The sequence below is a fragment of the Pteropus medius genome, unplaced genomic scaffold, assembly GCF_902729225.1.
Source record: "Pteropus medius unplaced genomic scaffold, Ma_sr-lr_union100, whole genome shotgun sequence".
Lineage (NCBI taxonomy): Eukaryota > Metazoa > Chordata > Mammalia > Chiroptera > Pteropodidae > Pteropus > Pteropus medius.
Window position 1 is genome coordinate 4,481,318 of NW_024347791.1, and position 22,034 is coordinate 4,503,351.

General features: G+C 42.8%; 1 protein-coding gene and 1 pseudogene across 1 annotated transcript in view; both read left to right on the forward strand.

Annotated features, from left to right (window-relative positions):
* Positions 1-21,198, forward strand: part of BPIFC (BPI fold containing family C) — a 28,064-nt gene extending 6,866 nt beyond the window's left edge. Inside the window, exons 4-15 of the mRNA XM_039878278.1 lie at positions 274-429; positions 550-613; positions 2,670-2,730; positions 5,761-5,852; positions 7,171-7,347; positions 8,477-8,530; positions 9,335-9,505; positions 10,159-10,226; positions 17,029-17,071; positions 18,646-18,709; positions 19,466-19,542; positions 20,640-21,198. Coding sequence (XP_039734212.1) covers positions 274-429; positions 550-613; positions 2,670-2,730; positions 5,761-5,852; positions 7,171-7,347; positions 8,477-8,530; positions 9,335-9,505; positions 10,159-10,226; positions 17,029-17,071; positions 18,646-18,709; positions 19,466-19,542; positions 20,640-20,762 — 1,150 coding nt within the window. The 3' untranslated portion in view covers positions 20,763-21,198. The remainder of the gene's footprint in view (positions 1-273; positions 430-549; positions 614-2,669; positions 2,731-5,760; positions 5,853-7,170; positions 7,348-8,476; positions 8,531-9,334; positions 9,506-10,158; positions 10,227-17,028; positions 17,072-18,645; positions 18,710-19,465; positions 19,543-20,639) is intronic.
* On the forward strand, positions 10,489-10,607 carry LOC120615294 (uncharacterized; annotated as a pseudogene).
* Positions 21,199-22,034: the final 836 nt, after the last annotated feature.

Sequence of the window (22,034 nt, forward strand, 5' to 3'; positions counted from 1 at the left end):
AGCCACTACAGGGGCCAGAGCACTCAGGATGAAGTAACTGCAAGGTCCCCAAAGCTGTCACCATTCACATATTCATTACTTCATTTGTTCAATAAATATTCATTCAGCACCTACCCTGCTCCTACCTGTTGTAGGCTCCTGGAGCCTTCCAGGAGTCCAGAGGTGACAAAGTTTCTGCCTTCCAGGAGCTCAGAGTCTGTGGCTAATCAGAGAACCAACCCCTTTCCACCCCTGCCAAGGCCTGGGTAACTCTGTATGTTTTTTTCTCAACAGCCAAGACACAGGAGGAGCTGATCTGTTTCTCTCCGGGGTCTACTTCACGGGTATCCTTATCCTGGCCCGAAATGACTTTGGTCACCCAATTCTGAAGCTCCAAGACTGCTACGCCCAAGTGAGCCATGCCCACGTCTCTTTTTCTGGAGAACTGAGGTGAGTGGGACCGTTGTACTGGGCCATGGCTAGTTGGGGGCTATGTTCTCTGGCAGTGCCGTCATGAGGTTTATAACTGGCAGGTGTGGTGCCTGAGTGTGTCCTTTTTTTCCCCCCTAGTGTCCTGTATAACTCCTTTGCTGAGCCTATGGAGAAACCCATTTTAAAGAACTTAAATGAAATGGTAAGTCTTTAGAGGTTACACAGCTACAGTAAAACGCCATCAGCAGGAGTTCTCCCATGCTCTAATTAATTCTTAGCCAGGAAGCCTTTATCAAACACCTACTGTGAGCTAGGCATCACCCAAGGAGCTTTCGCACACATCATCCTACAGCTTTCCCTCCCTCAGTTCTTGCCACAGGGTAGACGGTCAACAAGAATTTATTTATTGTGTACCTACAGTGTGTCCAGCACTAGGTTAGGGTCTGTTGGATACATGAATAAGTAATAAATTTACCATCTTTTTAGGAAAATCAAACTCAGGCTTGTGAAACAATAACCGAATGAGTACTTGAATTTAGTATATATTTACATGATCGTTAGATTGAATTGAAGGGGTTCAGAGAAATGGAAAAATTAAATAAACAAAACCTAGAAGTATCCTGGGAGACATTTTTAGAGGATGCGGGACTTGAACTGAGCCTTGAAGTATAGGTAGGATTTGGATAGATACGAAATGGGACAGAAGAAAGGATATTTCTAGCCAATAGAAACAGCATAAATTAAGATGGTTTCCAAAGCTACAAGTAGCTAGATTCCAGAAGTCAATGTTTCAGAAGGGAGAAAGATGGAATTGGCTATGTGCCCTTTTTCCAAACCTGACCATACCTTCCCTGAACCCTTTACCCATATTTTATGTAGAGACAAGGAGAGGGATAAAAGGAACTGGAAAAGAAGGGAGACTCCTTTCTGGAAAAGGGGCAAGGACGGTGTCTGGCCGCCTCCATCTCCCTCGTGCTCAGCTCAGTGCTTGGCAGGCAGTAGGAAATTAACATGCTAAAACACTAAGCAGCTTGACCAGTGAGGCGGCCTGGCTGGTCAAGGGATTCTGAGGCTTCCCGTTCTTTCTCCATCCTTACCTGACAGCTACTGAGTGCCAGTGATGTTCATATTAAAGAGTGACTGGGAAATAGTGCTGCCACCTTTAAGGACCTCACACTTGATCATCCCTTTATTCAAAAAGAGGCGTGGTTCTTCAGCCTCTGACAGGGAACCAACAGTTAAGTTTGCCCAGAGATTATATGTGACTTAGAAATCATAGGCGCTGTGCCTCTAGGATTCCCTCCACACCACTAGAAAATAAAAGGAATGTCCAGACCACAGCTGTCTAGCTGTGTCAGACCAGATTTCAGATCCCGATGGTATAACTCCTGGCAACTCACTTTCCCGTCCGTAAAAAGGGTAGAGCGGTGCCTACCTCCCAGGGCTGTAGTAAAGAAGAAATGGAGTTAAAACAAAAACAGCTAACATATACTGAATGCTTATGATGAGCTGGGCAATTTTACATGAATCACCTCAATGTCTACTCACCACAACCTCGTGAGGTAGATACAATTATCATCCCCATTTTGCAGATGAGAAAACCGAGGACAGAGAGTACAGGTAACTTGTCAACGGAGGCAACCCAGGCAGCCAGGCTCCCGAGCTAGTAACTACCACACTGAGCGCTTAGCACGTGCCTGGCGCACAGTAGGCCCGTTGATGCCGGTGCTCTCCCATCTCCCTAAAGATGTGCTCGAGTCTGGTTCAAGATAGATTTCCCAATTCCAAAAGGGGTTCTGACGTAAATAAATGTCTGATGTAATGGGCTCTCGAACCAGCCCAACGGGAAAGGAAAGGCCCCAGCTCTAACTACTCCTGGCGGCGTGTTGCTGCCGACAGAGAACGGGAAAGGCACAGCCCTCCTGGCAGCAGGTTCTTCAGGTGTGACAGCCCTCGCATGTGCCGGGGCACATGTCCTGTCTCGCCACAGAAAGAAAAGGCAAAGGCTCATTTATGGGGCTCACTGGGTGTAGTCCCAGTTGCTCTGAAGTGTAGTCAGCATTCAATGACATGCCACCCATACGTACATAACTTGAGGCCCATAGGCATCAACTTATTTAAGAGAAAGTCATGATGACCAAAGGGAGAATGTCCCCTAACCAGTAGGCCTTCGTTTGCAGGGCCGAGGCCCGTAGGTAGAGGTTTCCACTGTAATATAATAACTGCTTTTTTTTTCTTCTAATTCCCCTTACGGCCAGCTCTGTCCCATTATCACAGGTGAGGTGGAAGCACTGAATGCCAACCTCAGCATGCTGGAGGGTGAGTCCAGGAACCGTGTCTCTTCGGGGAGGTTCTCTTCCCCCCTGCAAACTCTAGTGCTCCCCAGGTCTGCTTGCTTTTCAGGGCAGTACAGCTCCAGCCCTTCAGTCTGCTTTGTGCTCTGCACACTAGCCCCACGGGAAGGGGTGTGGGAGGACATGGCCTGTGTGTAGGCCCTGATCCTTTCTGCTGCTAACCGACTTCTCTGCAGGAGAGGGTGGTTTCAGGAGACCAGAAGCAAGTCAGAGAATTAAACTCTCCTGAGCTCTAATCCCAGCTCTGGCACTAAATCCATCCTCCTGAGAATGATTAGTGCTCATCTGGACCAGGTTATCCTGGTTCTGACTCCATCAGTGGCTCCTCACGGCCTTCAAGATCAAGTCCAAAGGCCTTGGCCTGGACTATGAGACCCGCCCTCCGTGCTGGGCTCCATCTCACACCTTTCTCTGCTCCATGATCAAACTGCTTCTCCTGCCTTCACACCCCTTGCCATGGCTCATGTTGTTCTCTCTGCCTAGAACTTTCTCTCCCCTTCATCCATTTCTTCATTTAGTAGATATTTATCGAGTGCCTGTTTTTTTTGTCAGCCGTAAGAGATACAGTCCCTTCTGCTCCCTAACCTCAGCCATCCCCTGTCTTGTTCACTCTTCTTTATCTTTTAAGGCTCAGCTCAGGCATGATCTCTGGCAAGAAATCTTACCTGATGCCCGCACCTCGAAGTTCCGCCTCCCCTTTACTCACATGATACTTTGGAAGTATCTCTCCCTTTGCACTCCACCCATTCATTCACCGACAGTGTTCTGAGCACTGTGATAGGCCCAGGGCTGCTCTCGGTGCTGGAATGTGGCAGTAAGCCTAGGAGACAGACATTCCTGCTCTCACGGGACCAGTGGGAGGAGACAGCAAGATAATAAGTAAAAGCTATGATAAGTGATAAAAATAAGAATAAAACAGGAAAGGAACTGGGGCATGGTTTTCGTTTTAGATAGTGTGGCCAGGGGGGTTCCGTTTTAGAAAGTTTTTCGTTTTAGATACTGAGCACAGGGTCAGAACCTGAATGAAGCAGGGAGTAAGCCACTCCTAGATCTGGGCGGAGTACATTCCAGGTCATTGAAACTGCAGACTCTCAGGCCCTGAAGCGGAACGTGCCACACGTGCGGGCGGAGCTGTGAGGAGGCCACATCGGGAGCAGAGGGAGCGAGGGTGGGAAGTAGCAAGAGCTGAGGTCAGAGAGAGGAAAGCAGATGGTCAGATGTTCAAGGCTCTGTAGGTCATCACAAGGGCTTAGCCTCACATCAGAAGCCTTTGGAGAATTCTGAGCAAGGCTTGCACGATCCGACTTATGTTTTAAGAAGATCACTTTGACTTCTGTCTATTACTGATAGAAAGGACGGGGGCAAGGGTGGAAGCAGGGAGACCACTGGAGAGGCTACAGCGGTGACCCATACGAGTAAGAAGGGCAGCTTCTGGCCTGGACGGAGATGGCGAGACATGTTCAGGTTCTGGATGGACCTTGCAGATAGGGACAGTCGTATATGCTGACACACTGGCTGTGTGTGGGTCATGAGAGGAGTCAAGGGTGACCCCAGGCTTTTACCCTGAGCAACTAGAAAATCGAAAGAATAGGAAGACTGTAAGAATAGGTTTGTATTGGACCGTCAGGAGCTCAGTTTTAGATCTGCTCTTACCACACCATATTATAATTTCCCATTCATATGTCTGTCTCTTCTTCCAGACTATGAATTCCACGAGGGCAGGGTTTTGACTCACCTCTTTGTCCCCAGCAGCAGGCACAGGGCCTAACCCACACTAAATGAATAAATATTGGATTGAAAAGGGGATGACAGGAAGTGAGTGGCTGGACAAATGGATTGATGAGTGGATACAGGTAGATGAAAGGAAACGGATGGATTGTGGAAATGAGGAAAAGAAGATGGAGGGAGGAAAGGACTCGGCGCGGATTCTCGTAGCCTTGCTCACCTTGGGCAAGTTTCTTCACTTCTGGGAGCCTCGCTCCCCTCACCTGTCAAATGGTCACCATCCTGTTTCTCTCACAGCATGGCGATGGATCCACTGAGATCGTGAACTCGAGAGCATTTTCTTTTTTAAACTGTAGTGACATAGGGTAGCGTGGTTCCCTCCCCTTGGCAAATCGTGTCCTCTCTTATGGTTTCTCACCTTGCTCTATGGAATACACCAAACGTGACATGTAAGAAGGGAAGATGTGGTGCTCACGCAGCTTCCTCTAGACCGGGGAGGAAGTCGTTCGTTCTATCATAGAGCACATGGTGGTGGTCAGGAAAGCAGCGCCCCCAGGCCACGTCGAAACGCAAGCGCGGCATCACTGCACGTACAGCCATCTCAGACCCTGAAATCTGTGCAAACTGTCCCCATGGTTCCTTGGTCCCCTGGCCTTCTGCTTTGCTCTGAAAATGATAGTACAAAAAATGACATGAATCAGTCACAGCGTGCACGAGAATCTCCTTGGCCTCTCCAACTTAGTGAATTTCATTATTCCTGTCTGTCTCTCTTGATATGTTTTTTAAAATTATTTCTAATTACAACCGTAACACATATTCATTGTAAAAAAAAAAAAGTTCTAACTACACAGGAGGCTTTAACATAGAATTTGAAAGTCTCTCATTATACAGACCTGATATGTATGGCTTAGTATTGATAAGTGACTTTTTATCCAATTTCCTTTTTTAAAAAGAAGTATATATGCAGTGTGTGTACGTGTGTTTACGTGTGTTTATGTTTGTGAATAAAAGGTTATACACCAAAGTTTTGCTTAGGTTTTTCTGAGGGTAATGTGATTAAGAAGAATTTTTACTTTCTTCTTTTTAACTTACCTACTTTTCCTGGGTCGTAAAAAGTGAGCATGTATTACATAGGAAATAGGGTAATCGTTATTTTAAACAACAGAGAATTTAAAATTATTAAGTTATTTAAAATTTGTTTTGGATAGACATTAATCGTACTATGCTTTTAATGAATATAAATTTTCCTTTTGCTTTATTTGTTATTTAGTTTTAACCAAGATTGACAACTATACTCTGCTGGATTTTTCCCTGCTCAGTGCTCCAGAAATTACTGAGAACAACATTGACCTGGACTTGAAGGTAACCTTATCATCATCAGAATCCTCGCCCTGGCTATCAACAGCCAGTGCACTCGTCCCTCTGTATCTGTGGGGAATGGGTTCCTGATCCCCCACGAATACCAAAACCCACAGATGCTCAACCCCTTATATAAAATGGCCTAGTATTTGCATATAACCTATGCACACCCTCTTGTCTACTTTAAATCATCTCTAGATTGCTTATAATACCTCATACGATATAAATGTTATATACATAGTTGTTATACTGTACTGTTTAGGGAATAATGACAAGAAAAAAGTCTGTACATGCTCAGTACAGACAAAACTATCATAGACCTAAGTAATAGTGCGTATCAGCAAAAGCAGAAATTTTTTTCGAATATTTTCGACCCACAATTGGTTAAATCCTCAGACGCGAAACCTGTAAATTAAGAGGACCGACTGTGTTTGGAGAACAAATATTACATGCAGAGAAAATATACCTACATGCTCTTCAAATAATTTAATTTCCTTCCGAGCAACTCCCTCGTGTTTATGCTCTTTCAAAAAGACTCTTGAACGTTTTTGTAATTCGTAAAAGATTGTTTGAGTTGCACAATGTATGTCTGCACTTAATAGAACTTCACATGGTGATTGTACATATTGATACTCATATCTCTAACTCTCAGGTTAGTCAATTTAACTCAGGGCTACTGACCTTGGTTGGAGCTGTCAGTATGTGAAAATGCTGGTTCTGGAAAAGTGATTAACTGCCCTTACCTTTAGTTTTATCCCAAAGTTAATGTCATTGTTTTTAAAAACGCATATTAACGTATTTTGATTACTCGATCATTCAAATTAGTTACATATTAACACAAGACACCGGTTTGGAATAACGACCTATGGCTAATGGGAGCAGCATTGGAAATGCCACAAAAACGCTTTCAACTATTCCAAGTCCTGGGTCCTTCTTAGTTTTTCTCTGACACCCCAAATGCTCAGCTCTCACAGATTTTGAAGGGCAAGGGTTTGACATCTCTACCTGGCACCTCAGGCACTATTCAGAGCTGTCACCTCCAGCTAAATAAACCTGCCTTCCTTTCTCAGAGAAAAGGGCTGTTAAGGAACTTCTCACTGGATTAAAGCCTAGGGTGGACAGCCATGCCCAGATATATACTCGAGAAGCCATCAGAGCTTTGAAACATAGCCACTAGTCAAGGAGTCAGAAGGACTTCCCATTTTTTCTTCCCTACCGAGTTTCTGGAGTTTTCCCTATTCTGACTTGAGAGGGTCCACCTTCTTCGGTCCTGCACATTTGAGTTTTTACCTGATTCACTGGTTTCTCTGTCTTCCCACAGGGCGTATTCTACCCACTGGAAAACCTCACCGACCCCCCCTTCCCCCCAGTGCCCTTCATGCTCCCAGAACGCAGTGACTCTATGCTCTACGTTGGAATCTCCGAGTATTTCTTTAAATCTGCATCCTTTGCTTATTTTACAGCTGGGGCTTTCAATGTCACTCTCTCCACAAAAGAGGTGAGGAGATTTAATGGATGATAACAATTGGCACCAATATTTAATCTTATATAAGTATCCCATTATGGGGTTTTTTTATGTCTTAGTTTCTATTCCTGGGCCTCCGTAGACTATCACTCCGAGGAGGACGGCGAACGGAGTTGTTAAATGAGTGTTATTAGTTGGGGAGTTTCCAGTTCTTCTAATTTCAGTCTTTCGTGATACTGGGTTACTATTCTAGATTGCTCTTAAATAGTGCCATCACTTATTACATGTGACCTTGGGCAATTTCAATTTATTCTCTGTGCCAGACTTTGCGTATTTGAAAAATGAGAATTATAATAATTCTTTATGTATAGGGTTGATACGGCCATTAAAAAGGTTTAAATAATGTAAAGTTTTCAGACCAATGCCAGGCACAGAGTAAGTGCTCTGTAAGTGTTGCTGATTATCGTTATTTTTCCTTGCGTTATGCCAATGTAAAGATCTCCTCTGTTAGTAATTGCAACTGACTTATCTGCAATTACCAGTAATAGTACAGATATTCGTTGATTCTCTTTGCCATGCCCCTCCCTTTTATAATCAGAACACTCTTTCCAGCCAGTCATCCAACAACTTGTATTGAGCATCTTTTTTGAATCCTTTCATACTGTCGGTCTTAATTATATGTGTAGTTATAAACCTTATGTTCAAAATGCTAAGTGTGACAGCACCAGCTTCCATGCAGTGCTAAGAATTCGACACTTCGAGACTTGAAAACCATCCATATGTGCAGATAAATTACTTAAGCATTCTATGTCTCAGTAATCTCTGAAAATAAGGACAAGAACACAAGGCTTGTGGTTAACCACCATAGAATGTTTACACATAGATCATACATATGTGATATACACAGTGTTCCCGAGGATAAAAGGCTCTTACCCCAAATGAACGTAACTTCCTGTGTGACCTTGGGCAAGTCGCTTTACTTCTCTTGATCTCAGATTTCCTATGGTTGGGCTATAAAATGACAGGTCAACTGCAAACACTAAAAGTGTTTTGGTACAAATAGCTTCATGATTTATAAAAATTGTAGGGAATGCTACATTTTTCCTGAAAAGACAACCCAGGTTAAAAACCTTACAGTGACATGATGGTCTTGATTTTCCAGATTTCCAACCACTTGGTTCAAAACTCTCAAGGCATTGGCAACGTGCTCTCCCGGGTAAGACCTCAGGATTTGACTCCTGGATAGTGTATTCGGTTTTGTTGGAATTACTTCTGGGAGACTTGTGGGTTCCATTTTCTATTCCTTTTTGGAGAGAGCCTGAGTCAACCTTTCTATTCTTAGGAAGTTTTTTTTTTTCTTTTAATCAAATATCCACAAATATTTACTGAACAAGGTACTATTAAAGGCATTTTAAGTTCACGAAATAAGTCATCTGTCCTTTCCACAATGTTCGACCACACTTAAAATAATTAGCTTAAATGGGAAATAAAGGAATAGTGCCCACACTCGTGACTTTAGTAAAGCGACTATTAATGTTATGCCTTGACAGCACCTGAGTTTGAATGTAGTGTACTGAAAGGCTCAGGTCTGCCCTTGAGGACAAAGAGATAGATGCTCATGTAGCATCCTTGTTTTAGAGCAAAGATCTTGAGTCAAACAGACCTAGATCTGAATCCTAGTTCTACAACTTACTTACCTGGGACCTTGAGAAAATTACTTAACTTCTCTAAGACTCACTTTCTTCGGTTGTAAAATGGGGAGAACCTGCCTCACAGGGATTTTGTGAAGATTAAATCAGATGGCCTGACGTGGTGCCTGGTGCACAGTATGTGTTTGGTGAACATCAATCGTTATTCTTTGTTTTTTTTGCATGTTATTGTTGCTATTATCAAAGAGGTTTTTTTTTCTATTCTAACTGCATGATGTAAGATTTAATCACCCCAGGCCACCCCAAATTTGTGACATCCCCTCATCGACTCACGTCTCCTCATCTCCGTTTCTTCCCCTGAACATGGGCAGATTGCAGAGATCTACATCCTGTCCCAGCCCTTCATGATCCGCATCATGGCCACGGAGCCTCCTGTGATCAATTTGCTACCGGGTAACTTCACCCTGGACATCCCTGCCTCCATCATGATCCTCACCCAGCCTGAGAACTCCACGATCGAACCTATCGTTTCCATGGACTTTGTAAGTCACAGGGACAGAAGGGCAGCCTGTGGGTACCAATCCTCTTCCTACAGGAGACCACTGGCCCGCAGTGGTCTACCAAGTGTTTCGAGGGCTGGGAAGTAATACATCAGTTAGGGGTGAGCACAGGGTTGGGACTGTAGTGGGGGGAGATATGGGAAGCCAGTGCTCGTACCCCCATACATCGTAAAACAGCTTTTCACCCCTTTCCACTTCCTGTGCGCCCTTCCCTCTGCTTCAGTTTGCATTGATAGCCGAATCTCTTTTTTCTTTGAAATAAGTCAATCAAGATGGAATTCAAGTTTATTTGACCAGATGAAGGCCAAATGCAATCCAATAGAAAGGGACTAATACAATGAACCTAAGTGAAACATCACACACGCACACACGCACACACACACAGAGTATGTGGAGAAGAGAGATTAGAGAAAATAGAAAAATAATTTAAAGGAGGTCCTCAAACAAAAAGTCTTTATAGTTAGTTTTCTTACCTGAAAGACACTGTTTTTAGACTTATTTCTTTTCAATATCTCTTGGAATGAGAGGGAAAGTGGAGCTTATGATGCTTCTACTATAAGGAATAATATCTGTGGCCAGTTCATGACCAAAGAGATTTTACTCCTCTTAGTAACAAATGCTTTTGTTGTCTGCAGGTTGCTAGTACCAGTGTTGGCCTAGTTATTTTGGGACAAAGATTGATCTGCTCCTTGTCTCTGAACAGGTAAGATCAATAGATTTGATTTTCAAAAACCTTTGTCATAAGTGAATCAACAGACCACAGAGACAAAGCGAACATAACAGAATGGGTGAAGTTACCATTGGATAAAAAATGAATCACTTAACCACTTGTCTTGTAATAGTCCAGATAATTTCAAAGTATACACTTAACTAAAAAATGTGTTGAGAAATGTTTCTTTATTTCCTCCATTAAATAACATTAAGATAAAATGGGCCACAAAATAATTATAAATATAACTCAGTAAGTCTATGGCCATGCCACCCTGAACAAACCCGATCCCGTCTGATCTTGGAAGCTAAGCAGGGTCAGGCGTGGTTAGTACTTGGATGGGAGACCACCTAGGAAGACCAGGTGCTGTAGGCATAAAATTTAAAATAAAAAAATAAGGGATTGTAAGCTGACAAGGTCCTTGCAATCTGTGAGATCAACCAAAGATTGCTTCACCTAAATAAATAAATAAATAAATAAATAAATAAATAAATAAATAAATAAAATAATTTAAAAAATTAAAAAATAAATATAACAGTAATATAAATGCACAGTCTAATGCTACAGCAGTATACTCTAAAGTTCCTCTTTAACAAATTCAGAAAGCATGCTACTGAGGAAAGAGCATGAAATTTATAGGGTCAAGGCATGAAGTTTCAAATCCCTGCTCACAGGTTCTATGGCTATGATTATATTTATTAACCTCTGAGTCTCAGTTTCCTTATCTGTAAAGAAGTGAAGTTGGACTAAATCATTCCTTTGGTACCTGCAGGCTCTGACATCCGTATCCCATTTCTAGAAGGTGGAGTTTAACGAGATCGTGCCACGTGGCCTAGCTGGCTCTCAGATGTATGCCACACAGTGTGAAAGGACCTGAGCAAGTCATAGATGCAGGTCATTGAACACTCATTGCCATTTGGAAGAATGGCTCATGTTCCTCAGCCCTGTAAAGTTAGTAGTTGAAGCCATGAATCAGACTACCTAGGGGGACAGCAGGATATTAAACCAAGCACAAGGCCCTTCTGAGCATAAGGCGGTCCCAACTGCACAGGTTGTAGTGCTTTGAGTTTGAGGATGGTTCCTGCAGGGGGCGCTATAACAAACCTCAGGATGTGAGTGGACGGGGCAAGGCAGGTGAGCCAGGCATCACTCAGGCCTCAGGCAGCCAAACCCAGAGGCAAGACTTTGCAAAGGAGCAGAGGCATTGCTGAAAGAGCCGCCTTAGCCTTTGCAGCAAGAGCGGTAGCCCCACATCCTACACCAGCCACCCCAGCCAGTGCCTCCCCTCCTGGGCTTCTCAGGCAAGCGCTGCTTTTCAGGATGAGCTGGTTTGTTCTTAGGTGATATCAGAGAGAGACACAGCAGGAAGAAGCCTAAAGTGGGTGGGGATCAGTGAAACATCCCTGAAAAGAACCAAGAACACAGGGTCTCCAAATCCAGCTCCCCAGAACACCACAGCCTTTCTAACCATCCCTTGCCTGAAGGAATCTCTTTCTGGAGCTGCTTGGGGCAGGCTGTGTAGACACGAGATGCAGAAATCAGAGGCACATCCAGTGCGGTGAGTTTAGAGAGGTGGCGAGATCGTGGGCTTTGGAGTCAGAATAGCTGGTTCAAATCCCAGCCCAGATTTATTAGCTGTGGGAGTCTTGGGCAAGTTACTTAACCTCACTGAGCCTCCATTCCCTCCTCTATAAAATGAGGATGCAACAAAACCCACTTCAGGGGTCGTTGCAAGAAATACATGAGTTAACCCATGTAAAGTGTGTGTTAAGTGTTCAAGAAATGTTGGCTATGGCTATTACTTAAAATTTAGGCTGACCTTAGCCAGGGGAAGGAGGTGCTCAATCATACAAGATCATTTCAAGAATTCCCCTATTCAGAAAACACCTCCTACCTGGTCTCCTGCCCAGCGATGGCTGTTAGAGAAATTGCCTTTTATTCTACTATTTGTTACCACTCGTTGTTATTGAGCCTTTTTTGTCTATTGGTCCTGTGCCAAGCACTGCATGTATACTGTTTCGTTTAAATCTCACAACTCTGTACCTCCAGGACCTGGCACAGTGCTCAGTAAATGTCTGCATATTGAATGAATAATACTGGAGTTCGGTATTATCATACCCATTTTGCAGTTCATGAAGCTTCTATAACTTACGTCACAGAGCTGTTGAATAGTGGAGCTAGGTCTTGAACCTGAGCAAGTCTGTTTTCAAAAACATGAGTGTTTATTTACTACATTGTACTGCCTTTGACATAGTGAAAAGCTAAAATTTAAAAATAAGACTTAGACTTAAGACTTAGAAAATAAATACCCTTGCCTAGAGGCAGAAACCCATGAGCATGGAGTCACATTGAATCGAAACAGGCAACTTATTCTTTCTCAGTGTTAAGGATTGGTAGAAGACACTGGCATTGAACACAGCCCTTTTCTCATTGTATTATGGAATCGAGTAAAGGAAGGATAAAGAAAACAAAAGCTGGGAGTATAAATAGTAAACTTGACCTCTTTGGGTATGTCTAGTTCAGAGCGCAGGCTCTGGAGTCAAGCATATGTGAGTTTGAATTCTACCTCAGTCATTTGAAGCTGTGTGACCATCAGCAAGATAATTAACCTCTCCATGTATCGGTTTCCCCATCAGCAAAACAGAGCACCTCTCCATAGAGTGGTCGTATGGGTAGATGAGATGATGTAAGAAACACACACTTCCCACGTATAATCACTGCTCAGGAAAGATTTGTTACTCCTAATATTTCTCTTTCCTCATTCTAGGATCAAAGTTTGACCAAATAAGACAGGGAAATTGGTCCCAACAGACATGACAAGTCAGGATGGTCTTAAAAGCTGTAGAGTTGTAGAAGTCATAAACCAGATTCTTACTGCTCTATCTACAGTAGAGACTTTTGTTCCAAACGCAATTCCATTTGGTGGTAACTCTAATACAGGTCGGCTCACATCGTAGACATCTGAGATTATTTTGAGATTATTTCATTTTGAGATTACAAGATTATTTCAGAAGCCAAATTAAATAACACTTTTCCTTTTTTGGTCCTCATCCAGATGACTTAATTCTAACCCTCTTTTCTTAATCACAATTAAGCTCAAAACAACTAAATGTACATTCTTGTCGAACCATTTAGAACTTTAGAACATTTTGGACATGCCATGATTGAGGCTTGAGATGTTCCTAAACTGCACCCCACTACCATTCACATACACACACACACACACACACACCCTACAACCCCTCCCATGAAACACCATCAGCAAATGCAAATAAAGCTGACTATAAGCAGATAGAATCACCAGTCAACTCCACTCCTCAAAGCCTGGGTGGATAAACATTTCCCAACGTGAGCCATCTAGAGAGAAACTCAGAAGGGAAAACAGGTCTGGGAAGAATGGATTCGGTTTCTGCTGGGACAGCGCTTTGGATGGGTCACCAGAGCTCAGGCTTGGCACCTGGGCTGCCCTCCATTTCCACCCTTCCTCCTAACTACTGTCGAAGACAGAACAGAGGAATACTACAGTGGGGAGCCCAGTCAGAGGAGGAAACCCCAAATGACTTCTTCCCCTTCTCTCAGACCCTGTGGGGGGAATTTCCAGGCTGCAGAAGGCAATGAAGTTAAAACATTGGGGAGCTTTTCCTCACTGAGAGAGTTCCTTTCATACTGGAATGGGCTCAACACATTCCTGCCCTTGAAACCTTTTGTAGTTGAACTAGATCCACAGCCTGGGGGTTTCAAGCTCTTCAGTTACTGGTTCTCCCTTTCAAGCCAGCCAACCTTATTTCCCATAGCTCCCTAAAATGAACATTCTGCTTTAGATTGGCTCACCCTCAAAGTGACCCCAATTCCAATAAATACTCCCCGCCCATGTTCTGTATCTGCTCATTTATCCATATATCCATCAATGAGAATTTACTAAGCGCCTATTATGTTCTCTGCACTGTCCTTGATACAGAAAGTAGAGAGGACAGGGGTTTCTACCTTCCAGCTTCACAGCCTGGTGAGAGGAACACTCAGATTTCAGGCAATTACAATACTGGGTGCCAAGGGACACGGTAGGTAGGGTACTTACATGGTAGCATACAGAGTGCTTCTCCCAAAGGGCAGCTTCTTTTCCCCTATCTATCCATCCGTCTTCCCCCACATTCATTCATCTCTCTCTCTCTCTCTCACACACACACACACACACACACACACACACACACACATGCACACACACATCTCCAACCCACGCTGGTTTCTTCACATTTTCACACCTCAGAATTCCTGCAACAAGTCAGTGTGGTGCGTAAACCCTCAAAGGAGCACCTGAATACACACTACTTGTTATTGTTCTCTAATTGCTTCCTGTACATACAACTCTCCATTCCTCATAAATAAGGATATAAATAAAATTCTTCACATTGCCTAGCACATTGCTGAGCCTATAACAAGCACCTGTGAAACCTCTTGGCCTGCTAACCTTTTCTCCATACTGCACCCAGGGCGATCTTGACAAAACACAGACATCATCTCCCTTCCTAGAAGCCTTCCGTAGAGTCCTTGCTCTTAAGATAAATATCAGAATCCTAACATGGCCTGAGAAGCCCAACTGGTCAACCTCGTCTGCCTCTCTAGCATCGTCTTGCTGTACTCTCTCCCAAGCTCTCTGTTCCTGCCACAGGGCCTTTGCAACCTCTGCCCAGATCCCTCCCCCTTCCCACGTCTTTCCCCATTTTGTCTTTTTCATCCCGCTCATCCTTCATGTCAGCTCAAAGACATATTTCCCTTTTTTGGAAAACTTCCTATACTCACCAAGTTAGATCAGGTTCCTTTGTTATTTGCCTCAACAAATTTCTTTCTTTTCACCAAAGCATTCTTCTCGGTCTGTAATGAAACCTTCATCAGTGGGGTTATTCGATTAATGCCTTCCTCCCCACTAGGCCTGTAAGCCGCCTCCCCACATGAGAGCAATGGCCGTGTCTGGTTTTGCTCACAATCCTATCTGCAGCACCTGTCCCAGGGCTGACTATGTTAGATGTTCAATAAATATCAGCTACGTGCGTCAGTGAATGAACACTTAGTACCTGCATGTACCATGCTCTTTGCTCAATCCTAGGAATACAAAGATAATTAATACTGACTCTCTACCTTGAAGGAGTTCGTAGTCAGAGGGCCAAGAGATAAACAATCACGGTAAGGTATTGAGGGCAGGACTGATTTTCAATGTCTGCTCTGGTCACGGGGTTGGAGGAATGGCGTTGTGAGTGCTCGTGCTTTGGTCCACCTGACCTTCATTTTGTCATATTTGATATGTTGACCCAGATCATGAAGGGCCTTTTGTCATGCTTGAGAGTTGGTACTTCAGCTTTGGTTTTCAATCAGGACGATAAACTTTCTCCAAAAAAATTTTTAAATGGGCTATATTCTATATCTGCAAGGTAGGGCTATCTGCGTTCCCTTTCCCCCCAAAGACTCTGTGGTCCTCTAATAAAAATTAGTTCCTATAGTCAAGGCTGTAAGCAGCAGGTTAGGGGCCTGCCTGGCAGAGAATGAGAGGTAGAAAGACTGAACTCAGGCGCCACCTAGTGGTCTGAGCTGTGCTTGTGTGTTTTTCAGAACCGGAGCAGGGAGCGTTTGCTCTTTGCTCTCCCTGTTTCTCTGCAGTTAGTGAGATGCCGCCATTAGTAAGCTAACCCAGTGAGTATACCTCGAGAACTAGGACAGAGAAGTGAGATGGTCCCAGGAGGAAAGGATAGTCGGTTCGTAGGACACCCCAGACAAGCTCACTCATAGCAGGTGGTCCTGAGGTGGCCGATTATGGCAGGGTTGTGATTAAAGAAAAAAAAAAGAAAAGTCACAAATTGCGTTCCACCCTTATGTAGGCCAAATCTCTAACCTGGTCTAGATTGTCCATGATAAGAGGTGGTGAGACCAGGGAGAGGCATCCCCCTCTCATTTCCCCAGCAGTGCCTTTAACAATTATACTGCACTGCCTCTCATGTCAGACAGCTATCACAGCTACCATTTCCCCTATGTCTTATGACTGAGCAGCTAAAAAATGATACAGGTGATACAGCCTTCTGAGAGCTGTGGCCTCGACTGAGCATAGAATCCGGAGTCAAGTAGTGTGAGATTTGCCACCTGGATCCATCAGTTGTTAATTCTGTGACTTGATGAATGTAATTCTCCTCTCTAATCATCAGTTTCCTGCAAAAGAGACAATAATAATTGCATCTATCACAGTAGCACTGTGAAGATTAATTTTCAAAATGTTTATAAAGCTCCTAAGAAAGGGCACCACTATCGCCTTCATCTTATCGTCACATTTATTAATAAGGGATCAGCCTGGCTCGGAGAAGTTAAAAGATTGAGTTCAAAGCCAGAAGACCTGGAAAACATTTCTCCCATCCAAGTACTAACCAGGCCCAACCCTGCTTAGCTTCAGGCATCAGACAAGATTGGACACGTGGGGTGGCATGGCTGTAGCCTGAAAGCCATTTATTTCTTAAGACTGTTCTGCATTCCAGGTTGCCAAAAGGAAGTCTCACAGAGCAAAAGCATTTGGGAAACTCATTCTGGTTTCAAAGCCAAGGCTTCGGCTGTTTCTGCTCTGCTTTTTAAGCAGAAAATATAAGGGTAAAGATGTAATAGAACATTATGTCCTTACAAGGTTGTGTGTGTTTTAAATAGCATCTTATTGAGCTAAAAAAAAATTACTCCTTTCATTTTGTTCCTTTCTATTGAAATGATTGTTTTTAAATATTCCTCTAATCTTTTCCTGTTGATTTTTGTTGTTTTGCTTTGTTTTCAGGTTCCGCCTTACTCTGCCAGAATCCAGTCGCAGCAATATCGAGGTAGGAGTCAGAGCTCTCAGAGTTCCCTGTCCAGGGAAGAATGAAAATTCTCCTATATAGTAGCTGGATGATTGTTTTCTATATCTCTGAGTAGGACTTGGTTTTTCCCTGAGTGTTGATTTTAACCGTAAAATTCTTTATATAGCTACTCATCCAAGCCCATTAACTATTAAACAAGAGAGGAACTCTCCAATTCACTTTTATCTATTCAGAAAGACTTTTAAAGGAACTCAAAAAAACTGTTAAGACATTGTGTAATGTTGAGATTTTCAGGGAGACTTCATTTTTTGGATAAAATAATCTTCTAGAGTTAAATTTAAGATCCAGACTCCCAAAGAATGAGGTTCTTTGTCAATTTTTAGGCCATGATTAATTTTACTCTTCGAAGGCTTTCTAGACATATCCTAAAATTAGGTCAAGGTTGTTCGTGTTCTCAGAAGAGTCCCAACAAGCTACAGGAAGTTCCCCCAAGCTATAGGAAGATCAGCCAAATCACTAAGTGACATCTCTATCCTTGAGGCACTTATACTCTAGAGCAGCGGTTCTCAACTAGCTCACTGTGGATTAACACCTCTGTGGCATAGCCATTTGGTAGATGGCAGACTATAGTCAATGAGAATTCATAGCTGACTGTCTTATAAATAATATTCCCTGAGCCCAGAGGAGGCAAAGTGAGTCCAAGTCTTCCAGGAAGACCCAGACAAACTACTCCGTATCAATGACAGAGTGTACTAACCGTTACATTTCTGAAAAAAAAGGACAATGCTATATACAGGGCATTTTTACATAATATTAACTTATTTACTCTTGACAATAACCCTATGAAATTAGTACTATTATTTTCACTTTATAGTTGAGTAAGTTGAGGCACAGAGAAGTTAAGGAACTTTCCCACCATCACACAGTGAAGTGGTAAAAACAAGAGATAAATCTAGAAAGTCTACTGCAGGGATACCCTTAATAAGCTGCAAAGAGATTCTTGTTTTTGCTAAGCCTATAGGATGCTAAAAAAAATATTCATTGAATGAATTGATGTTGATCGTAGTCCATTTATTTTTAATCCCTGAATGTTCCCAGGAACCAACATTTAGCTAGGATTATACAACTACCATAGTTTATTAAAAATCACTTGGATGTTCTGGTGATGCCTTTAACTATAGAGCATAACATAAAGCGAGGGAACTCCCATGGCTGAGGTTCCCAGTAAAGTCGGGAAAGACTACTAAGGTGGGGTGTGTATCAGTTGTTCTGGATTGTCTTACTTGGTGGATACCTAAGCTGCCATGTTTGCTGCCACCATGCGGTCTCTCTACAGTTGTCACCATGATCCAGGGTGGAGGAGAGCAGAAATGTGCATCCTCGAGGAGGAAGAAAGACTGGGAAATTCTGTAATATGGTTTCCCACAAAATAGCTTTTGGTGTCTGGAAAACTAGAATATGTGCATCTCTGTGGGGAGATTCTAATTATAGCCCCCTATCCCCATAAGGTCTGGAAAAGTGCAGTTCCAAACCAGGCACGGTACTTTCAAAATGTCCTGATTTGGCAACTGATTTAGTTTCCCCTTTCATTTTAGGTCTTGAAGTTTGAGAATATTCTGTCCTTCATTATCCACTTTGGCATCCTCCCACTGGCCAACGGTAAGAGATTCTTGAAAAACAACGTGACGCTGACATCAGCTAAATGTTGGGGATTGTTTGGGACTTTCCATCCTGAAGCTTGTGCTTCTAGAGTGTTGTTATGAATCCAGGCCAGTGCCAGAATTTACAAAGCTTATACCATCAACGATAGGTTATAAAATTAGATATCTCATGTCCAAGCCTTGTGAGCAACTCTACTTGAAGACTCAGCAAGAACGGCTACCTCTGGTTGAGTTAAGGAGATTGAAATCACTCTCCTTAGGCAGTGGAGTCTCCTTCAGGTCATCCAAAAATGAAATTATTCTCCCGAAAGGGTATCTCAGTGGTTCTCGTGCAAAGACCACCATCTGGATGGACACAATTTTCATGAATGACAATCCTAGGCCTTCTCCCTGCACTGCAATTGTTCACATGCTGCAGCATCTTGAGTTTGACTTGGTTAAAATACATTTTGCATTGGAGACCAAAAGGTTCTCAGGACCCAATAAGGTATTTTTAAAATGTAAATTGGACAAAGTGCCAGCATTTTTCTACCATCCAAATGCACATAATTGCAGGTGCATTTTTATTAAGCATGAATTATGTAACCATTCTTCTGGGGAAATGATAGGGATATATCACAGAGAATGAAAACACAGAACTAGGATGAATGAAAAACTAAATTGTTAAAAAGCCGCTTGTTAGTCTCTTACCAAAAATTTTGCCAAAACTTCCGTGCCTGTGCCCAATTATTTTACACCTTGTTTTATATTTTAGCAAAATTGCAGCAAGGATTTCCTCTGCCCAACCCACACAAAATCTCATTTGTCAATTCAGATATTGAAGTTCTTGAGGTAAGAATGTGAATATTCTCTCAACTGCCTCATTTCTTTCCATAGTAGAATCAGCCTTTTTCTATTTGCTTACTTTTTGTTTTATTTCGTTCTGCTCTGCTTTTTCTCAGCCCAGGGAATTTTACAAACATTACGTTTAGCTCTTAAAGCTGGCAATTAATAATGAAAAGCATTTAAAGTTGTGTTTTAAAATTAGAGTCCTGTTTCCCTTCGCAGCCAAATTTATTCACACCACAGTACGAGAGGATGCAATGTGGTGTGTTTTATTTTCTTTATTCCACGAAACAACCTGTAAGGCTGGGATTATTGGTCCCATTTTATAGATGAGGAGGGGAAGACTCAGAGAAGTGAGGAGGGGAAGACTCAGAGAAGTGAAGAGGCTTATGTAGCTGGAAAATCCATAGCTGAGACCAGACTGGTTGTTCAGATTCTCTAGTCAGTGAACTTTTGTCTGAACCAAAGACCCTCCTCTGGGCTCAGGGATCCGCTGTGAGCTGTTTCCTGGTTAATTATTATTGAGAAACTTCAGAACACTCCTTTTTTTTCTATTCTGGCTCTTTGTTTAGGAAGGTGGAAATGAGATTCTGATGAAATTATCCAGTCCTATATACTACCCTGAACTCCCTCTTCCTCCTCACCTCCCCCCTCCCATAATTGCTTAAGTCACATAAGGCAACAGTAATCCAAAACGGCCTGTTCCTGGAGTAAAGGGGGTCAAATATGTGGTGACAGAAAGAAATCTAACTACGGGAGGTGAACACGCAGTGTAAATGTATATATGCCTTACTGTTAAAGTGTACAGCTGAAACTTACTGGATTTCGTTAACCAATGTCACCATAAAAAATTATTTAATTATTATTATTTTTTTAAAGGCAAAAACAAAAAACAAAACAAAAAATCCATGGCCTGTTCCTATGTCTGAGGCACTCACCAGGGGAGGGGAGGGTATGACACAGTAGGACCTGTGTAAGAAACCATGTCCTGTGACACAGTAAACCTGGTAAAGAAACCATCTCTCCCTCACCCCTCTGGCAAACCCAGACAGGCTTCAGGTGCCTGAAGTTTAACGTCATCTTCCTTGTTGCATCCTTTTCAGCATTTCCTTTTGATTTCCACGGACCTGAAGTATGAAACCTCCTTAAAGCAGCAACCAAGTTTCCATGGTTGGGAAGGTCTGAACCTGATCAGTGGACAGTGGAGTGAGAAATCAGCCCCTTGACTGCCTGCTTGGGGTTCACTGCAGGAAGTAAATGGCCCTTAATCTCACCTACTGTAAACCCAGAGGGAGAAGACAGCACGCACTGGAATTTTAAAGTTCTCCTGAAGTGTTTAGGCTGGAAGTTTTCTTTCTCCAGCCCTCAGGGACAGAGGGAGACAAACTGGGTTAAAGAGCTAAATCAGGGTGTGTTCGTCTCTGTGCATGGAGGGGTGGATGTTTGAATGTGTGTTCATGTTTGAATGCATGCTATGTGTTCCTGTGTTTATGAAATCCTGGAGCCAAGAGCTAGGCATGTACTTCTGACAAGGTACATGAGAAATTTCTCAAGTACAGATTTGAATCAGTTTGGTCGGTGGAGATCCCCTCAGCCCTCTCAGCTCTCTGGGGTTCTCCCACTCCCTGCATATTGGATTTTATGTTTTATATATACTGCTACTGTCCCCTGTATTTAATTAAAATTGTTTTCTATTAATGTTAACCTTGTCTTTTTATTTGCAAGACTTCCTGCCCCAGCTTTTTTTAAATGAAATAAGACAGAGACAAGAGAATTTAGTGTCTTTAACATTGATGAAAACTGAGATAGTACAGAGTTCAAGGCTTGATTTAAAACGGGAATTCTTTGCCTCTTAGATGTTTGCAGTGAGAAACTGCGTGATCACAGAAAACTCAGGAAGTCATATCACTTTAAGTTTTAGGATGTTTTCCCTGCCAGATTAAATGAAATAGCGGTGCAGGGTACTAAACCTAGAAAATTCACAGTCGATGATGATGTTAATGTTGTCCTAATCAATGGGGTGAAGTTAGGGCAGAAGAGGAGAAGAGGGAAACCAGCATGGACAATGTGAGAAATGAACGGATCACACACTTTGCTTTTACATTGTTTACAATCCAGTGAAGGAGCGGAAGAGAGCAACACATGGAAGGCCAACCATGTGCCAAACCATGTTGGTTACTTCACAAGTGTCGGTTCGTTCAATCCTCACAGCCACTCTATGAAGAATTATGATCCCATTTTATAGATGAGGAAACAAAGGTTAAGAGAGATGAACCACACAAAGCCAGTAAATGGCAGAGATAGAAATTGAATCCAAGCCTTTCAGATTCCAAAGTCAGTTTTTTAAACGAGGTAAGACTAGAAACCGAAATCACGTAAAGCTCACTTATTACTCAGAACAAGAGACAATGCGTATAAAATCATGGTCACAGAGTAGTTAGTCCCCAACGAAGATCAGACTGGGAAGCCTGGGCTATCCATAGGGACAGAGATTTGCT